The sequence below is a fragment of the Sceloporus undulatus genome, chromosome 1, assembly GCF_019175285.1.
Source record: "Sceloporus undulatus isolate JIND9_A2432 ecotype Alabama chromosome 1, SceUnd_v1.1, whole genome shotgun sequence".
Classification (NCBI taxonomy): Eukaryota; Metazoa; Chordata; class Lepidosauria; order Squamata; family Phrynosomatidae; genus Sceloporus; species Sceloporus undulatus.
In genome coordinates this window covers 79,384,684-79,409,752 of record NC_056522.1, presented here as the reverse complement: position 1 = coordinate 79,409,752, position 25,069 = coordinate 79,384,684, and the positions used below count along the sequence as shown (strand labels likewise).

At 40.2% G+C, this 25,069-nt stretch overlaps 1 protein-coding gene across 3 annotated transcripts in view; it reads left to right on the top strand.

Annotated features, from left to right (window-relative positions):
- Nucleotides 1-5,740: 5,740 nt before the first annotated feature.
- Nucleotides 5,741-25,069, top strand: part of SLC22A3 (solute carrier family 22 member 3) — a 35,328-nt gene continuing 15,999 nt past the window's right edge. For all 3 annotated transcript variants that reach the window (XM_042450634.1, XM_042450626.1, XM_042450618.1), the window contains exons 1-5: nt 5,741-6,387; nt 16,282-16,385; nt 19,431-19,585; nt 22,531-22,699; nt 23,534-23,651. In XM_042450634.1, coding sequence (XP_042306568.1) covers nt 5,974-6,387; nt 16,282-16,385; nt 19,431-19,585; nt 22,531-22,699; nt 23,534-23,651 — 960 coding nt within the window. In that variant the 5' untranslated portion in view covers nt 5,741-5,973. The remainder of the gene's footprint in view (nt 6,388-16,281; nt 16,386-19,430; nt 19,586-22,530; nt 22,700-23,533; nt 23,652-25,069) is intronic.

The window sequence follows — 25,069 nt, the reverse complement described above, 5'->3', positions numbered from 1 at the left end:
CTGAATCTCTTCACTGGCTATCTGTCTGTTTTCAGGCAGAATTCAAACATTTGAAGGATATGGCCTTTAAAGGTTATGGCTTTTCAAGGCCTACATGGCTTGAATTCAGACTGTCTAAAAGACTATAGGGATCATCACACACAGACAGGATAGGGATAAGATAGCTTCCCTGTCCTTATCCCATCCATGACAGTGAAGGCCTTTCATAATGTAGTGCTGATCCTTTCATTATCCTGTCACTGAAGTGGCATTGCATTAATGTGAACTCCCGTTAATGCAAAATGTCGGGCAATGCTACTTCAATGATGGGACAATCACAGGATCAGCATGACATCATATGAAAGTCTTTTGCACAATTGCTGGTACTCATGCTTTCCAGATTGGATAATGTCTGGATAAATGTGACATTGTCTGAAAGTCCTTCCTGCGATTGAGCGAGAAGGACAGGTCAGGGATGGGACAATGACATCTTGTCACCCATGTGATAATGTCCTATATCTCCCTATACATGCTGGCCTGAGTTTCAAGACCTTTGCAGGAGTGCTTTCTCTCAAGACTTTATCACACATGAGTTTTAAAGCACAGATTTAGCAAAAGAATAGCATCTTTGGCAATACCTATCACACGACATCACCTCCAACCCATTGCTGCTGTGCCCCTGAAGCATTACTAGAACACATTTTTTCATTGATGGGAAAACCCATCAATAAGTGGCCAATCACACTGCCACCCAATTACTCCACAAACATGATAAGTTGCTCCTGTGGCAGTTCCAATATTGGACAGTCACATATTGTTAATCTCTTCTTCCTTTCCCCTGCCCCTTCCCCTTAACTATTCCCAAGCAGCCGGTTTTCCTTTCCCCCTCCCACTTTTTTCCTTCTTCTTTTACTAAATCACATTCCCTCACATTCCCACAACTCCACAATTGTGTTTCAAATAAAGATAGAAATAAAAAAAGAAAGGCATGCAGGATAGACCATAGGGCAGGAAGGTGGGGTTAAGGAGGAATGCAGAAGGGACTGGGACCACTGATGGCACAAAAAGCCCCATGAGTGCTGTTGAAGAGGCAGAAGATAACAAAAGCTCCAAAGCCAGTATGTTTCTGTTCTCTTTAAATAATGCAGTTGTGGCAAGACTGATGCAAGACAATGTGATAAAATCTTCAGTCTCATCACCATCACAGGCATGTTTGATGAAGACACACTAGAGAGTCTTCTCTCATTCTTTCATGGGAGATTGAGTTGGCCCCTTCTGTGCTCTCTTTCTGCCAAAAGGCAAAGTGAGCCTTGGGTGTTTAAAATATGAGGAAGAATGTGGTCTCAATGTGGTTTTATCTTTTAATTATGTCTTAATTATATTTTAACTATTTAAACTATTCCTTTTTAATAGAATTGTTTGCTCGTTTATTTGTTTTTTAACTCTTGTAAATATGATTTTAGCTTGAAAATGTTTTATTTGAATTCCTTGCTGGGGAAATGGTAGAGTATAAATTAACAATCTTATCGCACGAGGCTCTACAATAGTACTATCTGTTAAAACACTATTCAATCAGGATTGTTTTCTTTCTTTATGCACCTTCACAATCATTCCAGGATTACAGCATCCCATCTATGTCAAAACCTTATCAAGAACCTTTCTTAATGTTCAGCTGTAAACCTGCCTTTGCACTTCCATCCTTGACCTTTTTCAATAATTGTTCCAAGTTTTTGCTATTTTCTGCTAGCAGTATGGCGTCATCTGCATATCTTAAACTGTTGATGTTCCTTCCTGAAATTTTCATGCCTCCTTCCTTAAAGTCTAATATAAGATATATGTATGATACAGTCAGTGTATAAGTTAAGATAAGATAGGGAGATAAAATTCAGCCTTGTCTGATTCCAGTTGGAAACCATTCAGTTAATTCATATTGTGCCCTAACAGTAGCCTCTTGTCCTTAGTACATCAGGAAAATCAAAGGTTGCAGCACATATGATTCTTTATGTATTTTTCATGATCTACACAATCAAAGGCTACAAAGCATAAACTGATTTTCTCCTGAAATTCTTTGCCCTCCATTATCCAACATGTGTTTGCAATATAATCTCAACTGCCTCTTATAATTTCAAATGCCTTTCCTGAGCACAACTGGCATTTCCTGCTCCATATATGGTAAAAGTATTTGTTGTAGAATTTTGAGCATCACTTTGCTTGCATAGGAAATTAATGTAATGGCCCTATGGTTATTTCAGTCTCTGGTTTCACCTTTCTTGGGGATTGGAGTGTGTATTTTGCATTTCCAATCTTCGGGCTATTCTTTTATTTTTTATGTATTTGTTGACAGGTTTTAGTTAGAACTAGAATAGATACCATCTCTATAGCCTGAAGCAGCTCTATTGATATGCTATCCCAAGTGTTCTGAGTGATGCTTCCTAAAATTGTAGGTTCATCTTCAAACCTTGAATGAATCTGTCATCCTTTCACCTCTTTTATATTGTTCTTCAGTCTATTGTTTCCATTGGCTATTTATTTGCACTTGGCCATGTAATATGTTCCCCTGATATCTGTAGAGCATCCTCACTCTTGTTTTAAATTTCTCTTTGATTTCTCAGATCTTGTGGAAGAAGTCTCTTGTTCTTCCCTTTTTTGTTATCTTCTATTTCTCTGCATTATTTTTATTTATTTATTCCCATTATTTATATCCCACCTTTCTCCCACAGTAATTGTTATAATATTTCTCTTTATCCATGTGCAAATTGCTGAACAATTCCATTCAGGGTTCTGACCTTATTTCTGACACCTTTTCATTTTGCTTTTTGACTGTCCTTAACTGCTTGATGGGTTTCCTCTGTCATTTATTTAGGCTTCTTTTTCTTTTTGACTGCAGATCATTTCTTTTGCAGTCTTTCCTGAAAATATCTTTGGTTTCATTCAGAGTTCTTCTGGCTTTCAGTCAATTAAGGTCAGTAGTGCAAATCTATGGAGATTATTGCATGGACAAATAATCCAAGCGCTCCCTAATGGGATACAGCTGGCTTGTAGGATGCAGGTGGGTATTATCACTCATAATTTGCTGCCAATTCTGCTGGGCGATTGCATCCAAGCTGCATCCCGGGTCCCAGGCGTGTTTTGGAGGCTGCTTTCCAAAGATAGAAAGCTCCCGGCTTTGAAAAGCAGCCTCTGAAGCATGCCTGGGACCCAGGATGCAGCTGGGATGCAATCCCATGGCAGAATTGGCAGTGAATTACAAGCAGTAATAGTCCCTTGCATCCCACAACCCAGCTGCATCCCATTAGGGAGTAGTCAGATTATTTGTTCATGCAACAATCTCTTATCTTTCATGTTATCTTTAAATTAAAGCCCCTAAATTGTGGAATGGCTTGCCGGAGGAGATCCGTCTCATCACCACCTTAGATGCCTTTAAGAAGGCACTTAAGACGGATCTCTTCCAGCAGGTCTACCCACCCAATCTGTTATAAGAGAGTCAAAAATGCTCCACCTCCATTCATAATGGTATGTATTTTAGATGATGATTTAGTCAGTGCATTGTATTGGTAGTGGTCTTACTGTTTTATTGAGTGTATTTTATAAGATGCTGTAGCTTTTATTGTTGTAATGTTGTTTTTATTGCTGTAATCCCACCTCAATCCGCAGGGAGAGGTGGGAAATATAAATAAAAGTTATTATTATTATTTGGTTTGTATACTGGTCAACTGGGGATTTCCACATATACAGTTAACTCTATGATTGCTTGAAAAATGTGTTTGTGATTTACAAACTGTTCGCCTCAGAAAAGTGAATCAGTAACTCTCCCTCATTACTTGATCCTAGGCCTGGTTTTTGTGCCATCTTTGATTCTGTTCTGTTGCATTTCAATTCCCTATGATTAACAAAAGTTCTGTTTTGGTGTGTGTTCTATTTATTCCAACATAGAATCTTTCAGTTTCTTTTTCTTCTGCCTCTGTAATTGGAGCATAAATTTGGAATATGGTTATATTGATGGGTTTTACCTGAAGTTTTATTGATATGATTAAGTCAGACTTTACATTATATCCCTTGACAGCTTTTGCTACATCTCTCCTCATTATTACTGCCTTCCCATTTCTTCTTAGATTTTCATTTCATGAATAAAACAATATGCAATTCTCGGAATCAAAATATCCCATTCTTGTTGACTATTGCAAGGACTATAATGTTTATACATTCCATTTCCTGCTTTTACTATGTCTAACTTCCCTTGATTCGTGCTTCCCACATTCTGTGTCTCTGAATACATGGTGCAGCTCCAGATTTTCCTTTCACTCTGAGCTCATCAACAGCTTAATGTTCTTTTCGCTTGAATCCAGTTGCGTCATTAATTACAGTGCTACTTGCAATTGTCCTCTACTGTACCTCAGTAGGTCATTAAGTGCCTTCCAACCTTGGAGTGTCATCTTCTACCAATATTTCTTTTTTCTTTTTGGATTGTCTCATCAAAAGATTTTTTCAGTGTCATTATGACCACTTTGCAGATCTCTGAAATGTATTTATGGTGAATAACTTGAGAGAGAGAGGGGGGGGGGACCAGCCAGTTCAGGGCAGGTAGACAAATTCAAGATATCTTCTTTCTTCTTCAGGCACATTTAGTCTGGCTTCTCAGTAAAAACCTGTCTGATATATTGGGGACACTATCGGGAGCACTACTGTCATCATCCTGTGCTTCATCCTCTGCGTCACAGAAGCATGCAATCCTGCCACTATGAAAAAATAGTGCCATTTTTCTTGCTGTTATCTAAATGGTATTTAGACTATTTATTTCTTTATCACCTTTGATTTATTTTATGATATTTTAGCATGTAAATTATCTTTATTTTTCAAGGTGGATGTATTAAATTTTAAAATAAAGTCTCAGCAATGTGATAAACATCTGGGTATTCAGGTGATTGACAGCCAGTCTGGTGTAGTGGTTTGAGTGTTGGACTAGGACTCTGGAAATTAGGGTTCAAATCTCCACTTGGTGAAGGAAACCTATTGGAAACCTCAGCCTAAGAGGAAGGCAATGGCAAACCTGCTCTGAACAAATCTTGTCATGAAAACCTCATGATAGGGTCACTTAATGGTTGCCATAACTTGGAAACATCTTGAAGGCAACAGCAACAATATTTAGCTGATGAGAATAGTCTATCATACTAAGGTTTTTGCTTAAAGTTTATAATTTGTGATGTAAAATAAATGCCTATTTAACATATAGAAAGGAGATACTTTCAGCTGTTGTGATTCACATAGTCCCATCATCTTCAGTGGTCAGCAAATGACATTGTCCTGGTCTGTCTCAGCTCTTCTCTTCTCTTACCTTACTCCACATTCTCATTAATCAAGTCTATAGAGGTATCTATCCATGTTATTAAATTTCTTCATTACTTAACATGTACCAGCTTAAATACCTCTCAGGTGTTGGAAAGGGAAGGAGAGAAGCCCTGTAGGTTTTTGTAAGTTGCTTCCTTTTTTATATTTTCTAAGGTGATTTATTAGGATTGAATCTGAAAATACAATATCCATACCTCACGCCTGCTTTCTCTTTTTCTGTCTGTAGACTGCCCAGTTCCTGAAGAGTTAAGTTTTTCAATTGCATAATCTCTCCTTTCAGTAGATAGGAAATATACACTCCTTTTTTGGGGGTTGTATGTTTGCCAGCTTTGTCGTGAAATTGTACATTGCTGCATGTAAGCATTGTGCCAAATTCACATTATAACACCGTGTTTCCATGGTGTATGCTGGAAAGAGACAGACTGAGAGACAGAGAGAGATGGGAGCCTGAAGTTAAACTTTGTTCTGCCTGAGTATTACTTACGCTACTTACATGTGTGTTGGTGAAGGAGTCAGAATAAGAGAGCGCTAGTGAGCATGCATGATTTATAGGAAGTTTTGCTTGGTAGTCTTTAGGTCTGAGCAGCTCACTCTGCCACCACTTGATTCATCTGACTTGATGAGGGGGGGAGCTGACCATTCTTGACAATGCCGTCTTTTGATGAGGTCTTAAAAGAGGCTGGGGAGTTTGGAAGGTTTCAAAAGAAGGTCTTCTTCCTCCTTTGCCAGACTGGCATAACTTTTTCTTTTTTGTTTGTTGGAGTTGTGTTTATTGGACAAAAGCCCGAACATTATTGGTGTAGGATCCCTTGTGCAGCTGAATTAAGCAAACGTTGTGCATGGACCTTTGAAGAGGAGTACAATATTACTGTTCTGGCTTCAAGTCTGATGAATTATTCGTCCCAGTGCAAGAGATATGACATCCAGCAGAACTGCACCTATTACAGCTGTACCGACGTCCCACTGTCTCATCTTCCTAACAGCAGCTTAGGCAAGGTGCCACTTACTACATGCCAGGATGGTTGGCATTATGACAAGCCCCATTCGAGCATTGCCAGTGAGGTAAGAGAATTTGAAATCAACCAGCATTTTTTTTAAAAAAAAACCTTAACAGTGCAGGACTGTAAAATGGATAGAAGTTTATAGCAAAAACTACTGAGACTGATTACATTTGCTTCCCTATCCCATTTCCCCACACCTACAATTGAAAAGTGTCATAGATAACTTTAACCATGATGCCAGAGTTAAATCTGTGAGTGAATCCCAGCACTGTTCCATTTGTATTGACCCTTTGAGGTAGCAGAGTCTAAAAATATAGGTGTTATAAGAAAGATTTATTGGGGTATAGGAGTATATATATATGAATGACTCTACTTGATAACTAAATGCAGTACAATTACTCTGCAGGACAGTACTGTCACAGTTACAGGATGAGTTTGTTAGTCCTCAAGATGAACATGAGACAATTCTCATTTGACAATATATTAGGGAGCGACTGTCCTTCAATGGCAGAACATGTGCTTTGCATGTAGAAATTCCTAGATTCCAGAGCTTGCATTTCTAGTTTTAAAGGGATGAGGTAGCAGAAGATAGAAAGATCTCTCTTCCAGAGAAGGAATTTTTTAAAGTTACACCATTAAATTTCTGGGCTACAAGGATGACTAGCCTGATGTAGTAGAAGTCAATTTCCAGCACTGCTAAATCCTACCCATAATTTAATGTCTAAAATTCAGGTCAGGTCAATTCTATCTGTTTCAGCCATAAGAAAACTAGAAAAACATAACACTCAGTATACCCTCAAATGACCATGTTCAAAACAACAAATTTCATAAAACATTAACAAAGCAAACAAAGAGCATTGCAATGTTTGTTAGCTGTGCTGGCCCACTTGGCCAAAATCCAAACCACAGGAACAACTTTGTATTTAATCAAACATCATGAAATTGTGGGTAGCTTCTGAGTTTCAAGCAAAATGTTAAGAAGAAACCAAAAAAAGAGCATGGGGAAGGGGTGCTGCTGCTAATATAGGTAAATGTAGAGGCCCAGCTGCAATGGGTGACAGTTGTAAGATGATGATTCAGGAGACTCTTAGCTGTCAAAAGCTGAAATCCTAAATATGTTTGGGAACAAGTCTCAGTGAATTAAGCATGGCTTATTTTATTTTATTTTATTTTATTATTTTATAGCACACATGCCCTGCTCTGCTCTCAAAATGGTTTATGTATTTTTTAAAAGACAAGATAGCATCTATCCTTAGGCTTACAGTTTTAAAAAAAATGACACAAAGGAAAAAGCAGGGGTTCATTCACATGTTGTTATTTTCATTGTATACTTTCAAATCATTTCTGACTTATAGCACCCCTAAGACAAACCCTAAGGACAGCCAGAGTGATATAGTGCTTTGAGCATTGGACTATACTTCTGGGGACTAGGGCTAACATCCCTCCCCATCCATGGAAAGCCACTGGGTCACCTTGGGCATGTCACACTCTTTTTTCTCTCAAAGGGTGACAAAGGCAAACCTTGCTCTGAACAAACTTTGCCAAGTAAGCCCCACAATAGGTTTGCAGCTAGGGTCACCATAAGTGAGAAAAGACTTGAAGGCATACAACAACAAGGTGACTCTATTGTGGGATTTTCTTGGCAGAAAGCTCAGATACAAGTTCTTATTGTTTAGACTGCATCCTCAGCCTGATGGAATGGCTGCTGGATGACAACTGGGGAAGATACAATGTCCAAAGGAGAGGCCCCTGCAGGAGGAATGATGGGAAACCACCTTTTCTTCCTTCCCACTTTGTCAGTCTGATGGAATTATTGCTGGGTATAGCAAACCTCCCAGGGAAAGCCCCTTGATAGGTTCACCTTAGGGTCACCGTAAGTCGGAAATGACTCGAAGGCATACAAGAAAAAGTATTACCTTTGAGCATAAAAAGGAGGAAAAAAGGGGAGGATTAGGCAAGAAATGCATTCACACTTCTGCTAATGAACAGGAATAAGTGATGAACAAAGACCATGGCTTCATGGCACACTATATATATTACTGCAAGAGACCTCACTACTGCACATATAACCAAAGGTATCTGCTTAGAGGGAATTTTAAATTAAACCCAGAGAAATGGACTTTTAGCAAGCAGATTTCTTTCTTTCACATATCAGCTCTAACCAACAAGTGTAAAGATCTGAAAAACCTACATCATATCACCTATCCTTTGAAAGAACCAGAAAATATCCTGAAATGCAAGATATAGAACTAAACACTAAAGTTAGGATTGTCCATACCATCCTATCTTGGGTGACTATGTATGGGTATGAGAACTGGATGGTGAAGAAAGCTAATAGGAAGAAAATTAACTCATTTGAGATGTGGTGCTGGAGAAGAGTGCTGAGAATACTGTAAATCAGTGGTCTCCAAACTGTGCTCTTTAAGGGTTTTTGGACTTCAGCTATATGGCTGAGGCATATAGGAGCTGAAGTCCAAAATCTCTTAAAGGGCATAGTTTGGGGACCACTGCCATAAATGGTTAAAAAGGAAAAGAAATGGATCTTAGAACAAATAATCATGAACAGTATCTAAAATCTAAAATGACTGAACTGAGATTGTCCTCATTTGGCCACATCATGAGAAGGCATGACTCACTAGAAAGGGCAATCTTTCTTTGAAAGGTAGAGCACAGTAGGAAGAGAGGAAGACCACATGCCAGATGGATAGACACAATCAAGAAGGACACAGCAATGAGTCTGCAAGAGCTGAGCTATGCTATTGAGGACAGGGAGTATTGGAGTTGTCTCATTCACAGGGTTGCCATGACTTGGGACTGATCTGTGGGCAGTTAACAACAACAAGGAGCCCTTTGAAAATTTAGGCCAGGGACATGATTTTTCTGGATCCTTTTACGTTCTGTCGCACCTGCACATCTGTATAAATATGCTTTATACCTGAGGCATTAATATCACTCTATTCTGCATCCAAAGCAGTAGATTTATATTCATGAATGTTCATTCTAAAATAAAAACAAATTAGTCTTAAACATACTGCCACATTCTTTCCCCCCTTCTTTTTATTCTTAAGAGACTACACAGTTACTTCTTTGAAAGCTACCATCAAGCAGATATAAGTCATACTAACTGCATGATTAATTAGTTGTGCCTAGTCCAAAAGTTCTCAGGTTGAATGAAAGCTTACAACCTTTCTTTTTTAAAAAAGAAAAAAGGCAGTACCAGCTCTGACCAGTCCTTTGTAAGGTAGAGAAGAGAAATAAAGAAAGAAAATGATGGCAGTCCCTGCATAAAGTCATTCCTGGCCCCCATTCCAGGAGCCTGCCCCTGCTGAACAGAGACCGCAGCACAGATTACATATCTGCAGATCTAAAAATACACAGTAAAACAATAGAAGCAATCTGTTTAGCAATAAAGTAAACAGTGCTGGCAGAAATGTTCCAAAAAGAGCATTCACTGAGGGAATTATAAGTAAAAAAGCAAGGTTACAGGAACTGATCAAGCATGCAGGGCATGTCACCAACTGGTTAAGACTGTAGTTTGCAATGTGAACATCAAATTGGGTTACACCAATGCTCCCATAGAAGTAACCCTTCCTGTTCCATTTAGAACACATCACTGCCATCTCATGATGCCAGTGCACACTGCTGGCTCTTTGATAGCACGAGGTCTTTTAAAATGCCACACAAAAATAAGTAGATTCATAGAATCATTGAGTTGAAAGGGCCATCCATCCAATCCCCTGCCATGCAGGAATACACAATCAAAGCACCCCCAAAAGATGGCTATCCATCCTCTGTTTAAAAATATACAAAGAAGGAGACTTCACCACACTTCAGGAGTGTGTTCCACTCTCAAACAGCTCTTTCTGTCAGGACGTTCTTCCTAATGCTTCCTAATCTCTTCTCCCATACTTTGAATCCATTGCTCTGAGTCCTAGTCTCGGGTGCAGCAGGAAAAAAGCTTGCTCCAGCCTCAAAATGACATGCCTTCAAGTATTTAAACAGGGCATTCCATTGTCGAACAGCCCTAACTGTCAGGAAGTTCCTCCTAATGTTCAGGTGGAATCTCTTTTCCTGCAGCTTGCATCCATTGTTCCGGGTCCTGTTCTCTGGAGCAGCAGAAAACAAGCTTGCTCCCTCTTCAATATGACATCCCTTCAAATATTTAAACAGGGCGATCATATCACCTCTTAACCTTCTTTTCTCCAGGCTAAACATCCCCAGCTCCCTAAGTCGTTCCTCATAGGGCATGGTTTCCAGACCTTTCACCATTTTTGTCGCCCTCCTTTGGACACGCTCCAGTTTCTCAATGTCCTTTCTGAATTGTGGCGCCCAGAACTGGACACAATATTCTAGGTGGGGCCTGACCAGAGCAGAATACAGTGGCACTATTACTTCTCTTGATCTAGACACTATACTTCTATTGATGCAGCCTAAAATAGCATTGGCCTTTTTAGCTGCCGCATCACACTGTTCACTCATGTTCACCTTGTGGTCTGCTTGGACTCCTAGATCCCTTTCACACGTAGTTTCATTCAGCCAGGTGTCCCCCATCCTATATCTATGCATTTCGTTTTTCTGCCCTAAGTGCAGTACCTTACATTTCTCCGTACTGAATTTCATTTTGTTAGCTTTGGCCCAGCTTTCTAGTCTATTCAGGTCATTTTGAATTTTGATCCTGTCCTCTGGAGTATTAGCCACTCCTCCTAATTTGGTGTCATCTACAAATTTGATAAATATGCCTCCAGTTTTGTCATCCAAGTCATTGATAAAGATGTTGAATAACACTGGCCCCAGGACAGAGCCCTGTGAGACCCCACTGGTCATTTTTGCCTGATGAAGAAACCAGGGGACTCTGAAGGCTAATGTGATAATTTTGCACTATCTGGGTAGCCTAATAAAGATCACCACTGTCTGTGATTTCTTTGGATGTTGTTTTATGGTCAACATGGCTACATCTACAGTTTCAAATTTCTAAGCAAACACACATAGCATGTTTACTCCATACATTCTGAGACAGAAAAGTCAAAATGTTAGGCTTATTGGAATGGCCAAATGGAGATACTGTGGTTCACTGTATCCTTTCAGCTATGAGTTTTGCAAATATATGTGTTTCCAAATGGAGGGCTCCTAGGACTACCAATCAAAAAGCACAGTGCAACTGTCCATAGTTTTCTTCCTTGATTATTTTTTCCCTTTCTAGTAAGAAAAAAAAAAAAAGAAGACATGGTGGGAAAATATTTAAAAATTAACAGATCGAAGATGGCAATATGTGGAGACCCTGTGAAATTTCATGCATGAAATGGAAATATAAAGCAAAAGCCTTGCCTGAAAGCACCCTACAAGAGCAAGTACCATTCTTGATCCCATTTATTTTGAAGTGAAGTCCCATGACTTTCATTGACTGACTTCCAACAGATTATTCACTCCCTCCAGCAACAGCAGCTGCATCAACAAAGACAAATTTAGAATGCAAGACACTGGCTGCTTCACAAATTGAAATTCACAACTGTAGAACTATAATCTAGACCAGACTATTGTTGCCCTCACAGCTCTGTCCGCTAGCACTATGTTGGAGAATACTGAAAAGCTAAACAGGGTCAGTCTTGATTAGTACTTGGATGGGAGAAGACCAGGTACTGTAAACAATATTTCACAGAAAGGAAGTGGCAAAACCACCTCTGAGTATTCCTTGCCTAAGTCACCATAAGTCAACAAGCCACTTGAAGGCACACACACACACATTTTAAGCCCCAAGCTGGGCAGCAAATTATCTACAGAGGTGCAGCTATGGAGAAAGTGGGGCAAGATGATGGCATTGCCCTCCCGAAATAAGAATTCTGCTCCTCCCAATGAAGTTTTCCTTCAAACCCATTCCTTCATTTTTCTAGTACTGCACTAACTTAAAACTTCAACTGAACATTATAAATAGAGTTCAGGCATTCCAAGAATAGGAGCAGGGAACAGTATCAAGGGAATGTGAAGAATAGCAATCATATAAGAGTTCTAGGTACGAGCAACTCGCAATGTCTCAGTCTTTGTAATGATAGAAATTTGGGGAATGAAGGAAAATTTCATTATGGAGGCAGAATTCTTATTTCGGTAAGCAATGCCTTCATTTTTCTCCCTCCCAAACCTACACCTCTAATTATTTGTCATTGGTTGACTGGATGAATCAAAGGGTGCTTAGCAATGGCTCTTCTTCATTCTGGAGAGAAGTGACCAGTGGGGTGACGCAGGATTCTGTCATGCACCCAGTGTTATTCTACATCAGTAGTCATCTTTATTAATGACTTGGATGAAGGAATAGAGGGCAGGCTTATCAAATTTGTAGATGACACCAAATTAGGAGGAATAGCTAATTAGGAGAAGGACAGGATCAAAATTCAAAATGACCTTACTAGATTAGAAAGCTGGGCCAAAACTAACAAAATGAATTTCAACATGGAGAAATGTAAAGTACTATACTTAAGCAGAAATGATGAAATGCATAGATATAGGATGGGAGACACCTGGCTTAACAAGACTACATGGGAAAGGGATCTAGGAGTCCTAGTAGACCACAAGTTGAACAGGAGTCAACAGTGTGATGTGACAGCTAAAAGCTCCAATGCAATTCTAGGTTGCATCAATAGAAGTATAATGTCTAGATCAAGGGAAGGAATAGTACCACTGTATTCTGGTTTGGTGAGGCTTCACCTGAAATACTGCATCCAGTTCTGGCACCACAATTCAAAAAGGATATTGAGAAACTGGAGCGTGTCCAAAGGAGGGCGACTAAAATGGTGAAGGGTCTTGAAACCATGCCCTATGAGGAATGAGTTAGGGAGCTGGGGATGTTCAGTCTGGAGAATAGAAGGTTAAGAGGTGATATGATGGCCCTGTTTAAATACTTGAAGGGGTGTCATACTGAAGCTGGAGCAAGCTTGTTTTCTGTTGCACCAGAGAATAGGACTCAGAGCAATGGATTCAAAGTATGGGAGAAGAGATTAGGAAGCATTAGGAAGAACATCCACAGCAAAAGGATCTGTGTAGTACAGGCCATCTTTCCATTCCTCATTGCCTCAAAACTGGGATAAAAGCAGGAAAAGAAAGGGAGGAAAAAGTCCATTCTCCATTTGCAGCCACAAAGTGCCTCCCATTAAGATCTGGATCTGCTTTCCTCTGTGTAAGGCCATTGGCCCCTAATACTGGCAGAGTACAGTGGTTCTTTTAAGAAGCGCCTGTACTGTTAGGTGTGGATATAAATGTAGACACCGTGACACAAAAGCTGTCTCAACAGGAGTCAAATCAGATAATTTTACCATGTGCTGGATGAAACAAACCCTCAGAAAATCAAGTAAAAGATGACATAAAGTCTACTCTCTCCAACCTAGGATTCCCTTTTTTGATGGCTAATACTTAGGAAAAAGTCTCACTGGGTCTGGCTATTGCAGAATACGTATAACTGTAGCCTTATCTTAGTAGTATGTTTCCCTAAACCTTTCAGACTGAAGAGTCAGTTAATTTGCAGAGAGAGTATGATACAGAACTGCTCTCTTATAGGATTGCACAACTGTAGACTCTAGATGAGGGATTTCCTGCCTGAAGGCATGCCTGGTGCCTAGCTTTGCACTAAGACAATGCTTGGAGTCTTCTCCTTTTCCAGATAAACATTCCATATTTAGGGAGACTGCGGTGTTCAAACAGTCTTTGTGAGCATTTTGAGGTTACCAAATATATCAATGCTATATCATGTGCCCTCAAAACATAAGGATGGAAAAATAGTAAACGGGTTAAGAATTGAAGAAAAAAATTATGTAATTAGTCATTCAATCCAGCTATCCTTGTTTGACTGCTCCCTGGTTGGTGGGTGGATGGTGAATCTCAAGAGGAGGGAAAGCACATATAGTTCTTTTTAATATTTTCCCCTAAAGAGAGATACAACTTTCTGGAACAACTTGCCAAATTTCTAAGTCAACAGAAGCACAGAGGCTCTTTTCTTTTTGTTTCAGTCCTGACACTTAGTTCACCATGGAGGATACATTTTGGTCTGCTGCCTCTGTACACTCTTGGTAGAGTGTACCTTCAGAGAAAGATAATTGATTTCCCAGAAGAAGAAATTCAGTTGTCTAGAACATTTGGATGTCAGTAACATAGCTGATATAGCTCAATGCTGTTATTCTTTCAATTGGCACAGGTATTGTAGGGCCTAAATCGGCTTTTGCACAAACATCCTCTGACATTTAAGGCTCATACATTAGCCCATGTAAGAATAACCATGCAAGTGTTCGATTTTTATTTTCATAGCAATGCATACATTAGTTATAGCCGCACATTTCATTAAGCCATAGTGCATTTCACTGAACTACAGCATTATAACTCACTAGTGGAGAATTCCAAATACCTCAACAAACTACATACTCCAGAATTCTGTACAATGGAGTCATAACAATTAAAGAATTATCAAACTGGTATGACTCTGTAGTTTAAATGCATTCAAGTTAAGTTCATCTATGTTCCTCATTCAGATTCTTTAAAAACAGAGCAGCTAGCACAGCTTGCTACACAGACAGACAGATCCTGAACACTTTTAACTAGATCCTGGAGAAAGCCATCCCCACTTAAGGACAAAAAAGGAGCTTCTGTTAGAATAAGGCATGAATCAGATATACTATGGATAGCTTCCTATTAGTTACATATGCTGGTCTAGGTTTGGGAGCTTATTGCTTGGCTATTGAAACCGGCTTCCCTCTATCTGGTTTAAAGCTTAATTTGGGCGGCATTCTGATCTTATCAGAAAGTTTTTGCTGCCTACAGCCCGGGTCCATCCCTGCTTCCAGGAATCCTCCACCAGCCATTTTCTTAAGTCAGAAAACTCCCGAATCTGAAAAGAGCCGTGTGGAGCACTCCTGGAAGCAGAGATGGACCCAGGTTGTATTCAAGCAGCAAATTTGGCAGCAAAAACCTTGTAAAATCAGAGATGCTGGTTTTAATAGCCAAGCGATAAGCTCCCTAGTGTGCATCTGTGTATGTCTTCTTCTTTTGCCATTGTGGGGGTTGGAATTCTCTTCTTCCCTTGTGCAACCATGAAATGCCCATTTTTATCCTACAACTCCACAGTTCCACTGTAATTACTAGCCAATGGTGAACAGGGAACTGAGAAACCTATAGCCAGGTGCACAACAATGAAGGCATCATCTAGGACCTAAGAAAGGTGCTCTGGAAGTCCTGGAAGATGGTGTCTATAAAAGCATATGCTACAACTTCTTTGCTCAGTTAGTCTTAAAGGTGATACCTATTTCCTTTGCATAATGATATTCCAGACTTACATGGGCATGTCTCTTAAGTTTAAAACAAGACAGAGCTTTTTTAAAAAAAACCTAGATAATAAAGAGGCCAAAATACAAGCTACCATATTTGAACACCATTAATTTTAAAAAGTATAAAGCCACTTAAAACATAACAATATGCCTTAAAACATAACAATATGCAAAGGGATCTTGTAGCACCTTTGAGACTAACTGAGTGAAAGAAGTTGTAGCATAAACTACAACTAGACTTGGCATCTAAGGAAGTAGTGCCTGTCAAATCAGGAGAAGTGGAGGATATGGAATAAATGACACAACAATATGTATTAACATGGTGTTGGCCAGAACTTGCCTTTCACTATGGAAGATGTCTACCTACAGAAGGTGGCCCATTTTTAGGAATATCTTCTTCCCCCACAACTCTCCCAATTCAGGAGGGTTCATCAGGCCCTTGTGTGGCATTTTCAATAGGCTAGAGGGGCTTCTTTGGGGAGGAGAGGTGGGGAATCTCTTTTCTAACGGATGCATGTACCCTAGTCCCTTTCCAAGCCCACAGGATGGTTGAATCTCTGGGCTTTTCTCCAACACCCCAGAACAGAATCTGTCATTGAATTAAACTGTCTTTGTCCTCTACAGAATCGTAATATATTTAATGCTTCTTCCCACAGTTTAACCTTGTGTGTGGAAACAAATGGATGATAGACACAACACAGGCTGTTCTCAATCTGGGTTTTTTAATAGGAGGATTCACTCTAGGTTATGCTGCCGACAGGTAAATTTCACTTTTCAATATTGATCTAGAGACCATGAACTTTATCGCACTGCGTTCCTTCCACGCGTTCTGAGAACGGAACGGAAGGAGTAGGGATGAGTGCGGAACGAGTGGGGGACGGATTTTACCGCACGCATCCGTCCCTCATTCGTTCCGTTCCCCCTCTCTTCCGTTCTTAATCTGTTCCAGAGGGGAAAATTTTTGAGAACTGTTCTGAACAGTTCTCAAAAAGCGTCCCCTCTGGAACGGAAGGGGCAGGGAAGAGAGGGGGAATGGAACGAGTGAGGGACGGGTGTGTGCGGTAAAATCCGTCCCCCACTCATTTCTGTTTCCTGCTGGGCCGGGCCGAGAACCCGGTGCGATAAACTTCCATGTCTTTTCAAGTTGCAAATCAGGCTGCTTAATGCATGATATATTATTTATGTGGCTGTAATAGAGGAGTTTATCACACTGCGTTCTGAGAACGTTCTCACCACGTGATGAGAACGGAACACATTTGAGTATACCACACGTATGTGTTCCAACTGGGTTCTCAGAACGTTCTAAATGTGTTCCACATGTGTTCCAGGAGGGTACAGATCAAATGTGTTCCCAGTGAGCTGAAACGTGATGAGAACGTTCCAACAGAGGTGTGTGCGGTATTCTTATCCGTTCTCAAATCCGTTGGATTTCTCTCGGCCTTGGTGGAATATGTTCTCGGAACGGTTTCAAGAAAAAGGAATCGCTGTGCGTTAAAATGCCGTTCTGATCACGTTCTAATCATGTTCTAGTTTGCTAATGCAGTAATATCCGTTCCAGGAAAGTTCTCATCAAGTTATGATACGGAACATTCTCAGAACGCAGTGCGGTAATCTCCAGAGACTCAGCATGGTTTAGTGGCCTGCTTGGCCATGGAAACCCATTGGGTGACCTTGGGCAAGTCACACACTCTCAGCCCCAGAAAACTCTGTGATATGTATGCCTTTGGGTTGCTATAAGTCAGAAACAACTTGAAGGCACGCAACAAAATGCACAGAAAAAATTACACTTTTTGCTGTTATTAATTGTGAATTGTCCATTGTATATTTATGGATCAGCCTTGGTTCCCATCTTGAGAGAGCGGTGGTATATAAAAGGGAGGGAGGGAGGCATTTCTGATACTGAGAACAACAAATACAGAGTTTTTTTTTCCTGCCTCTCTGGCCGTGGGTGGAAGTGGTGTCCTTTCCTCCCAGGCCCAGACAATTCTTGTAAATTCTTAATTCTCTTACTTCAGCCTTGTATCTGTAACTTATTTCTCTACCGCTGTAACACTGGAGAGCCTCTGGCTATGTAAATTGTTTGTTGTTTTGTGCCTTCAAGTTGGAAACCTTAAGGGGTTTTCTGAGACTGAGGAGATTATCAGACAGGGATGGGAGCAAAAGGGATTACTCTCCCATCTTTATCCCATCCATGACCGTGTGAAAGACATTCATACATGTCGCGCTGATCCTGTTGTTATCCTGTCAGCGAAGTGGAATTGCATTAATGGGTTCTTTCATTATTACAAAATGAAGGGTAATATTGGGACAATTCCATCTCACTGATGGGACAATGACAGGATCACTGTGACGTTGTATAAAAGTCTTTCACACCATCACAGTCACTAGTGTTTCATAGATGTGAAAATGTTCAGATCAGCAGAATGTTGTGTGAATGTCCTCTCTGCGATTGTGGACAACGATGGGACAAGGATGTCCTTTTCCCCATCTGGTAATTTTCTAAGACTATGTGATCTGCCCAGGGTCACTCAGTGGGTTTCCATGGCTGAGCAGGGATTCGAATCCTGGTCTCCAATGTCATAGTCCAATGTTTAAACCAGTACACCATGCTGGTTCATGCATATGTGTAAAGATAAGCAGTGATGTAGTGGAACCAGGGTTCACATGGTTGCGGTATGGAGACTTTTAATCTTCAGCAGTCATTCCCCCTTAGGTTTCCCTATTCTATTTAACCTTTGCTGAAATGTTCACAGTGCTGAGGTGGGTGTGAGTGTGATTTTCTCAGCAGCAATATATTGTTCTGTGAGTGGTTCCTGATGTAATACAAAGTATTTTGTGTTGGCTTGCTCTTGAATGAATAATTAAGACTCAATTGATTTTCAAAAGGTCTGGTTATGGTGCCACTCCCAGAACTGATATAAAGTGGTCTCTCCATATTTGTTGGGGTTAGAGGTGAAGGACCCCCCGTGAATGTGGAAAAACTGGAAATAAAGAAATACCATTCTGTTTACCTGAGAGAACAGCTTTTCTAAGAATTTCCAGATCCTCCAGTGAAACTCCATGGTCAACATTGGCCAAAAGTTGATCACAGAATCATGCTGGAGGACATACAAATGTCTAGAGAAGTGCTCTCTAGGAACTTCTGGGTTCTCCAGCACAATTCTCTGCTCAACTGCTGACAGGGTTGCACTGGAGGACCTTGAGATTCTCACAGAGAACACATTAATCAAAACTACAAATAATCAAATCTGCAAAAGTCAAAACCACAAATGTGGACAACCAGCTGTATGTGAGAGTGTGTGTGTATATAAGTGTGGAGAGAGAGAGAGAGCTACATCTATAAGTAGATGTCCATGTTATAGATTAAAACAGCTGCCCATATTTTTACATTTTGTCAGTTTATCTATGGGATTGCCATGTTGGAGATGTATTTGCACCTTAGTGGAAATCACCTAAGACTAGGAAGTCTTCAGTCAGCCTCAGAATCCATAGGCTGTCCATAGCATTCATACATACTTCCTTACCCGCCTTGTAAGTTGATTGTAGGATAAAATGTAAACTGCTTTGAGCATCATCAAGGAAAAGAAGGGTAAACAAACAATAACAAAAGTAGAGTGAAGAATCAAGGAGTGGTGGGGAGAAGTTTCAGACCCATTCTTTCCATTGTTCTCCACCGCTCAAATAACACTATAACACAAGGCTTTTAAAAAGGCATTTCGTTTGTATTAATGCATTTCATATCAGGTTTGCCAGACACTTTTAAAACATCTGTCTCCCTTCCACCTTTCCCCCTTTTCTTTGGCAGATATGGCAGAATCATCATTTATCTCTGCTCTGCCTTTGGAGCCGGATTGTGTGGTCTCATAGGGGCTTTTGCAGAAAATCTTGTCGTATTTTCAATAATTCGCTTTCTGCAAGGTGTATTTGGAAAAGGAACCTGGATGACAGCTTTTGTTATTGGTAAGCTGTGATATGTTTTACTTCTTCCTCATAACTTGGGTGGGGAAGGAAGCTGGATGGTGCCTTCCTCATGAGGTGAATGGATGTATTGTGAATGCTAGCAGATTACACAGCTGCAAGAGGATAATGGAGTAACACTAATGACACTGGCTCATTTGAAGACAAACTATTATATTACTATTCTGAAGGCACTGGTTGTCAACAGGAATGAGGTGTGTGGTGTTTTATTATGCAGACAAAGTAGGTGTTCTTTTCAGCAGGACCACTGCAAGAAGGAAAATGACGAACCCTCTTCACCAACTGCAGTTTTGATAATGATCAGCCTGCCTAGCAACTGCCATTTGAATTTTTTAAAAGTACACATTAAATGCAAAGGCTACAGAGTATATACACTAAACAGTTGATACCACTTTAACTGCTGTGGCTCTATCCTGTGGAATCCTGAAATTTGTAGTTTGATGAGAGAATTCTCTGCTAGAGAATTCTCAAATTGTCATCCTCCCAGTGTTTTGGACTTCAGCATCCAAAATCCCCAGCTAGCCTGGGCAGAGTTTACGGATTACAGGAACTGAATTTCAAAATGTCTGCAGGGGGAAATGCTGAGAGATTTCTCTAGAAGTGTCTAGCAGATAATTCTAAGTACTAGTTACAAGTCTTAGGCTGGGATTCTGTAGGATGCATCATGACAGTTACAGTGATACCACAAATCATGTAAATCAAATTTCTATAAGCTGTGCTGTATAGGTACACTCTTGGACAATGTTTGGCCCACTAAACTCAACTCAGCACATGATTTATGTGTAGAAATGGAGAGTCTTACCAAACTGCTGTTTCGTTTTGTTTTCTGCCCCTAGCACTGTAAGAACAGTCATTTATTGATATCTGGCAAGCAGCCATTCATATCTCCTGGGCTGTGTTCAGTTTGGAATATCACAAGATGATCTCATATGATCCAGAGCTTCCATGAATATATTTTACAGTATTCATGCTAAATCCTTGGTTTCTATCTTTATTTTAAATAAATCAAATAAATGTATTCCAAGAATGTATGCAGACATACATAAACAGAGCAGTGAACAAACTGCACCAGTTTACTCACCATGGTTTATTTTAAAGACAAAAGTATTGTGTAGTTTGTGAAGTCAAAGGTTTTCACGGCTGGCATCCATAGCTTTTTTGTGGGTTTTTTGGGCAACACAGTCTGAAAAACCCACAAAAATTGTGTAGTTTGTTTGACTTAGTAAACTGAGTTAAGAGGAAATGAGATCTGAATAGTTGTTGAAGTTGGTTGCACACAGGGATGCCATAACCCGTCTGCGCCCGTGTTTGTAACGGTTTTTGCGGTTTGGCATGGTCACAGTCTGGTTCACTCTAAATCCTGGCTTTGGGCCCAGCCATCGCGCCTAAAGGGAACACTCGTCCCCTTGAGGCTGGCTGGCCAATGGCACAGCAGCTGGGGGGGGAGCTGTTTCCAGCCCCACTCTGCCATTGGCCAGCCTCAAGGAGGCTTGGAGGAGGAGGAGTGAGACTCTGGGCCAGCCAAGGGGAGGGGAAAGCGCCCTTTCTTAGTGCATGGTGAGGAGGAGGAGGAGGGGGAAACAGGAGGAGGAGAAGGAGGTGGGTGCCCATTTTCAAAGGTTCCCACCAGTAGAGGCTCGGTGAAGAAGCATGGGACATCGGATTGGGGACAAAAGTCCCTCGCCTTGCCTCCTCCCTCCCTAGTTCCCTACTTACCTTCCCTTCTTGGGTCAGGCTTCTCCCTTTGGCTTGAGGAAAATGAAGCCACCAAGGAGAGGCCTGGGGCTGTCCTCTGCAGCTGTTGAGTCCTCGCCTTCCCTGCTCCCTTCCCTTCCCTTCCCTTCAAAGGGCTCCAAAAAGAGCCCTTTGGAGGAAAGGGGACGTCTGGGAAGAGCAGGACCGGGCTAGTGCCCAGGTCTCTCCTCTCCTTTCCTGCCTCCCTTCCCTTCCCTTCAAAGAGCTCCAAAGAGCCCTTTGGAGGAAAGAGGAGGTCCGGGAAGAGGAGAGTGGCCTCGGAGGACAGGCCTGGGCCGAGCACACAAGCCCCTCTGAGGAGCCTGCATCCTTGGTCTAGGCTTGTCCTCCGCTGCCCAGGCTTCTCCTTTCTGGGGATTTCCTCTCCCCCGAAGGGGTTGGGAGGAAGGAAAGTGAAGCTGGGAGGGAGAGACTTCGATCTGCTTAAAAAAAAGTGCCCTACATTTGAAAATGTTGTCCTACATTTGTCCTGGTTTGGAGATCCAGACTTATGGCAACCCTAGTTGCACATAGCATTAGAATGGCTAGAGTAGCAACTTCACTAAACCATTATCATGATGCTTTCTGAGCAGTTTCAACATTTTAAAATTGATTCCACTGTGAAGAGTGCATATGGAGGGAGAGGACAGCAAACAGAGGCACATGTATTAATCTAAGAGAATAGATTAAGTGAATAAATGAGCATGGCATTTTTTAAAAAATAAAGTCTACTTACATTGGTTGCATATATGAATGGCTCTGTCAGTCATCTTTGCATTGTATTTCTCAGAATCTCATTGTTCTTGCATACTCCTACTTCTCCCTTCCTCCTCCCTTTTTTGTGCACCATAATTCAAAAATTGCAGGTTCTTAAAATACAGTTCTCCATTTCAGATTATTAGGGCCTATATTTTAGTCAAAGATTAAACATAGTTTTCTGGTAATATAATAGAATGAGTGGACTAGCAGAACATTTTACAACAATGCAAAATATACAACTCAGGCCACAGAATTATTCCATCAAACATTTGAGTTCCATTTTGTGGGGTCCACTTATTTTCAACAAAGGACAATAACATCAAAGCAAAAACATGAGTTGTGAAACACAGCAGTGACCTGCTACAACTCTTCAAGTTTTTAGCAATGAATTGCCTGCTTTTTCTCAATATCTTGTTTTTCTTTTATTAATTCAGTGACAGAGATTGTTGGTTCAGAAGATCGGAGGATTGTTGGGATTATAATTCAGGTCTTCTTCACTCTTGGAGTTATAATTCTTCCTGGAATTGCTTATTTAATTCCAACATGGAAGGGGATTCAGCTAGCTACAACACTCCCCAACTTCCTTTTCCTGCTGTATTACTGGTAATGTTGTTGATTTCTTTTGTCATCTTTAGGATAATGAGCCTTTATTAGTCCCATTTCAGTGGAGTTCATATTCCATATGATTAGCTTGTACAAGTCAGCAATATAAGAAATTAAACATAAATGAATCAGACCATTGCCCAGCTATTGCCTAACACTATTTGTACTGACTGAAAACAGCTTTTCAGAGTTTCAAACAGAAGTCTTCGTGAGACCTAACTGACCATTTCACAGACTTAACATTAGAATTATTTTTGGTATGTGAAGTAGATGCATTGTGTCTGAACACTGCTACAGTGCTTGCCCTCAAGACCAATTTAAAAATATTTGAAATAGATTATGGTCTATCAGAGGACCAGTGGCCCATCCATCTACCATTTAAAAATGTGGTTAAATATGAGAGAGCTAGTGTGAGGCTAACTAGGGAAGCTGAGTTGATGTAAGGGTAAATTCAGCTAATTAGGATTTGCAGCCGATTCGGAAAGTATCATTTCCAAATATGGGACAATTCCTTCTAGAATTAACTTGCATTGCACATGGACTTGTTTACATCACCATATAACTCATGTGCATCCTTACCAGAAAAGATGAGTTCATTACATGGCTCTGTTATACTGTGATTTACTCTAAGATTGCTCATTGAATGCTTACAGTGCTTGTTTGTATTGGCAAAAGAAATTTGCAGGAGGGTTAAAGAAGGAACATCTTGCCAGGAGAATTTGGAAAGCAGAACAATCTCACAGAGAGATGTTGATTAACCTTGCAGGCAATAAATCTCTTTGGTTTCTTAATACTACTAGCAGACACAACCTCATGGCCTCTGTCCTTTGGCAGGCTGATACCTGAATCTCCACGGTGGCTACTAACTCGCAAACAAGGAGAAAAGGCCCTTGAGGTTATGCAGTCCATTGCCAAAGAGAATGGGAAATGCCTTCCACCACATTTTTGTGAGGTACTGTGTATGTATGTATTTATTTTTCATTTTCAAATATTTATATATTGCATAAATCCAAAAAATTCAATGAAGTGTACAGTGGTGCCTCGGGTTACGAAATTAATTCGTTCCGCCATTCCTTTCGTAACCCGAAAATTTCGTAACCCGAAACACTTTTCCGTTAGCACTGGAAAGCCTATAGCTGCACTTTGCAGCATTTGAATTTCGCGCCGAAATGAATTTCGTAACCCGAAAAATATTTCGTAACCCGAAACAGTTTTTGCCAATCCAACTTTTTCGTATCCCGGAAATTTCGTAACCCGATCATTTCGTATCCCGAGGTACCACTGTATATTAATACAACATAAAATATGCTGCCTACAGAAATGCACAATACACAAATTAACATATATTGTTTATGTGGTCCAAGAAATAGATGACAAGTTTGAAGTAATCAAGGAAGGTTTTAAAAATAAGAATGTTTTTTACATGCATTGACGCAAACCAGAATTGGTTTATTTAATCAGAAATGTATATGCGGGGACACAAATGAACAGAAGAAACTAAAAGCTGCCATAGGTGGCATATATTTTGATTCCAGAATTTTTCTGGACTTAAAGAGGACCATGATACAATGCAGACCCATGAAGCAATAAAGGAACAGTATGGATGAAAGCTTTTCATTCATTTTAATGTGAGACCAACATGGGAACAAAATGAGAAATGCTCGTTCTTTGTTGGGGGAAGTACTGTGTAATCAAAAAGAATCACAAACCAATACAGATTTAGCATATTGATAAAACACTGCACAGAAGGAATATTGGGACAGCATAGAAAGAATCACAAAATACAATATCAAGACTGCTCTTTCTGCAATGTTCTGTCAGTGTGCAAATACAGCTGCTGCCGCTGCCTTCTTCTCCTCCTCATTGCCATCATATCTATATCCCATTTTAGCACTTACAACTGTTAAAACAGAAATAATTAAAAAGTCACAGCATACAGAAGTTAAAAAAAAAAACACAATTAAATGCAGTTAAAACCATAAGCCATTCAAAAAGCAAATTCACATGTGTTGTATCTTTGCCACAAATGAACTGAAAGAACTACCCAAGGAGCAGTCTGTACAAAATTCAGAAATAAACACAGATTCACAAAGGATGCCTAATACACTGCCAGAAAAAAACAAACCAGATTGTGCAAGGACAAACTAGACATGAAATTAGTTGTGCAAATGGAATCAATGTTGATTTTTTAAAAATGTAAATAACAGCTACAGAGACCTCTAATCTTATTCATAATTGGCAGTGCTGGGGATCTTTTGCCACAATTCTAATGACAATGACTCCTTTAAAGTTGCTATTAGCATTTGGATCGAAGTTTCAAAGCAGCTTCAAGGTAATGCTTTGTATTTTGATTACAACAGAAAGGGAGAG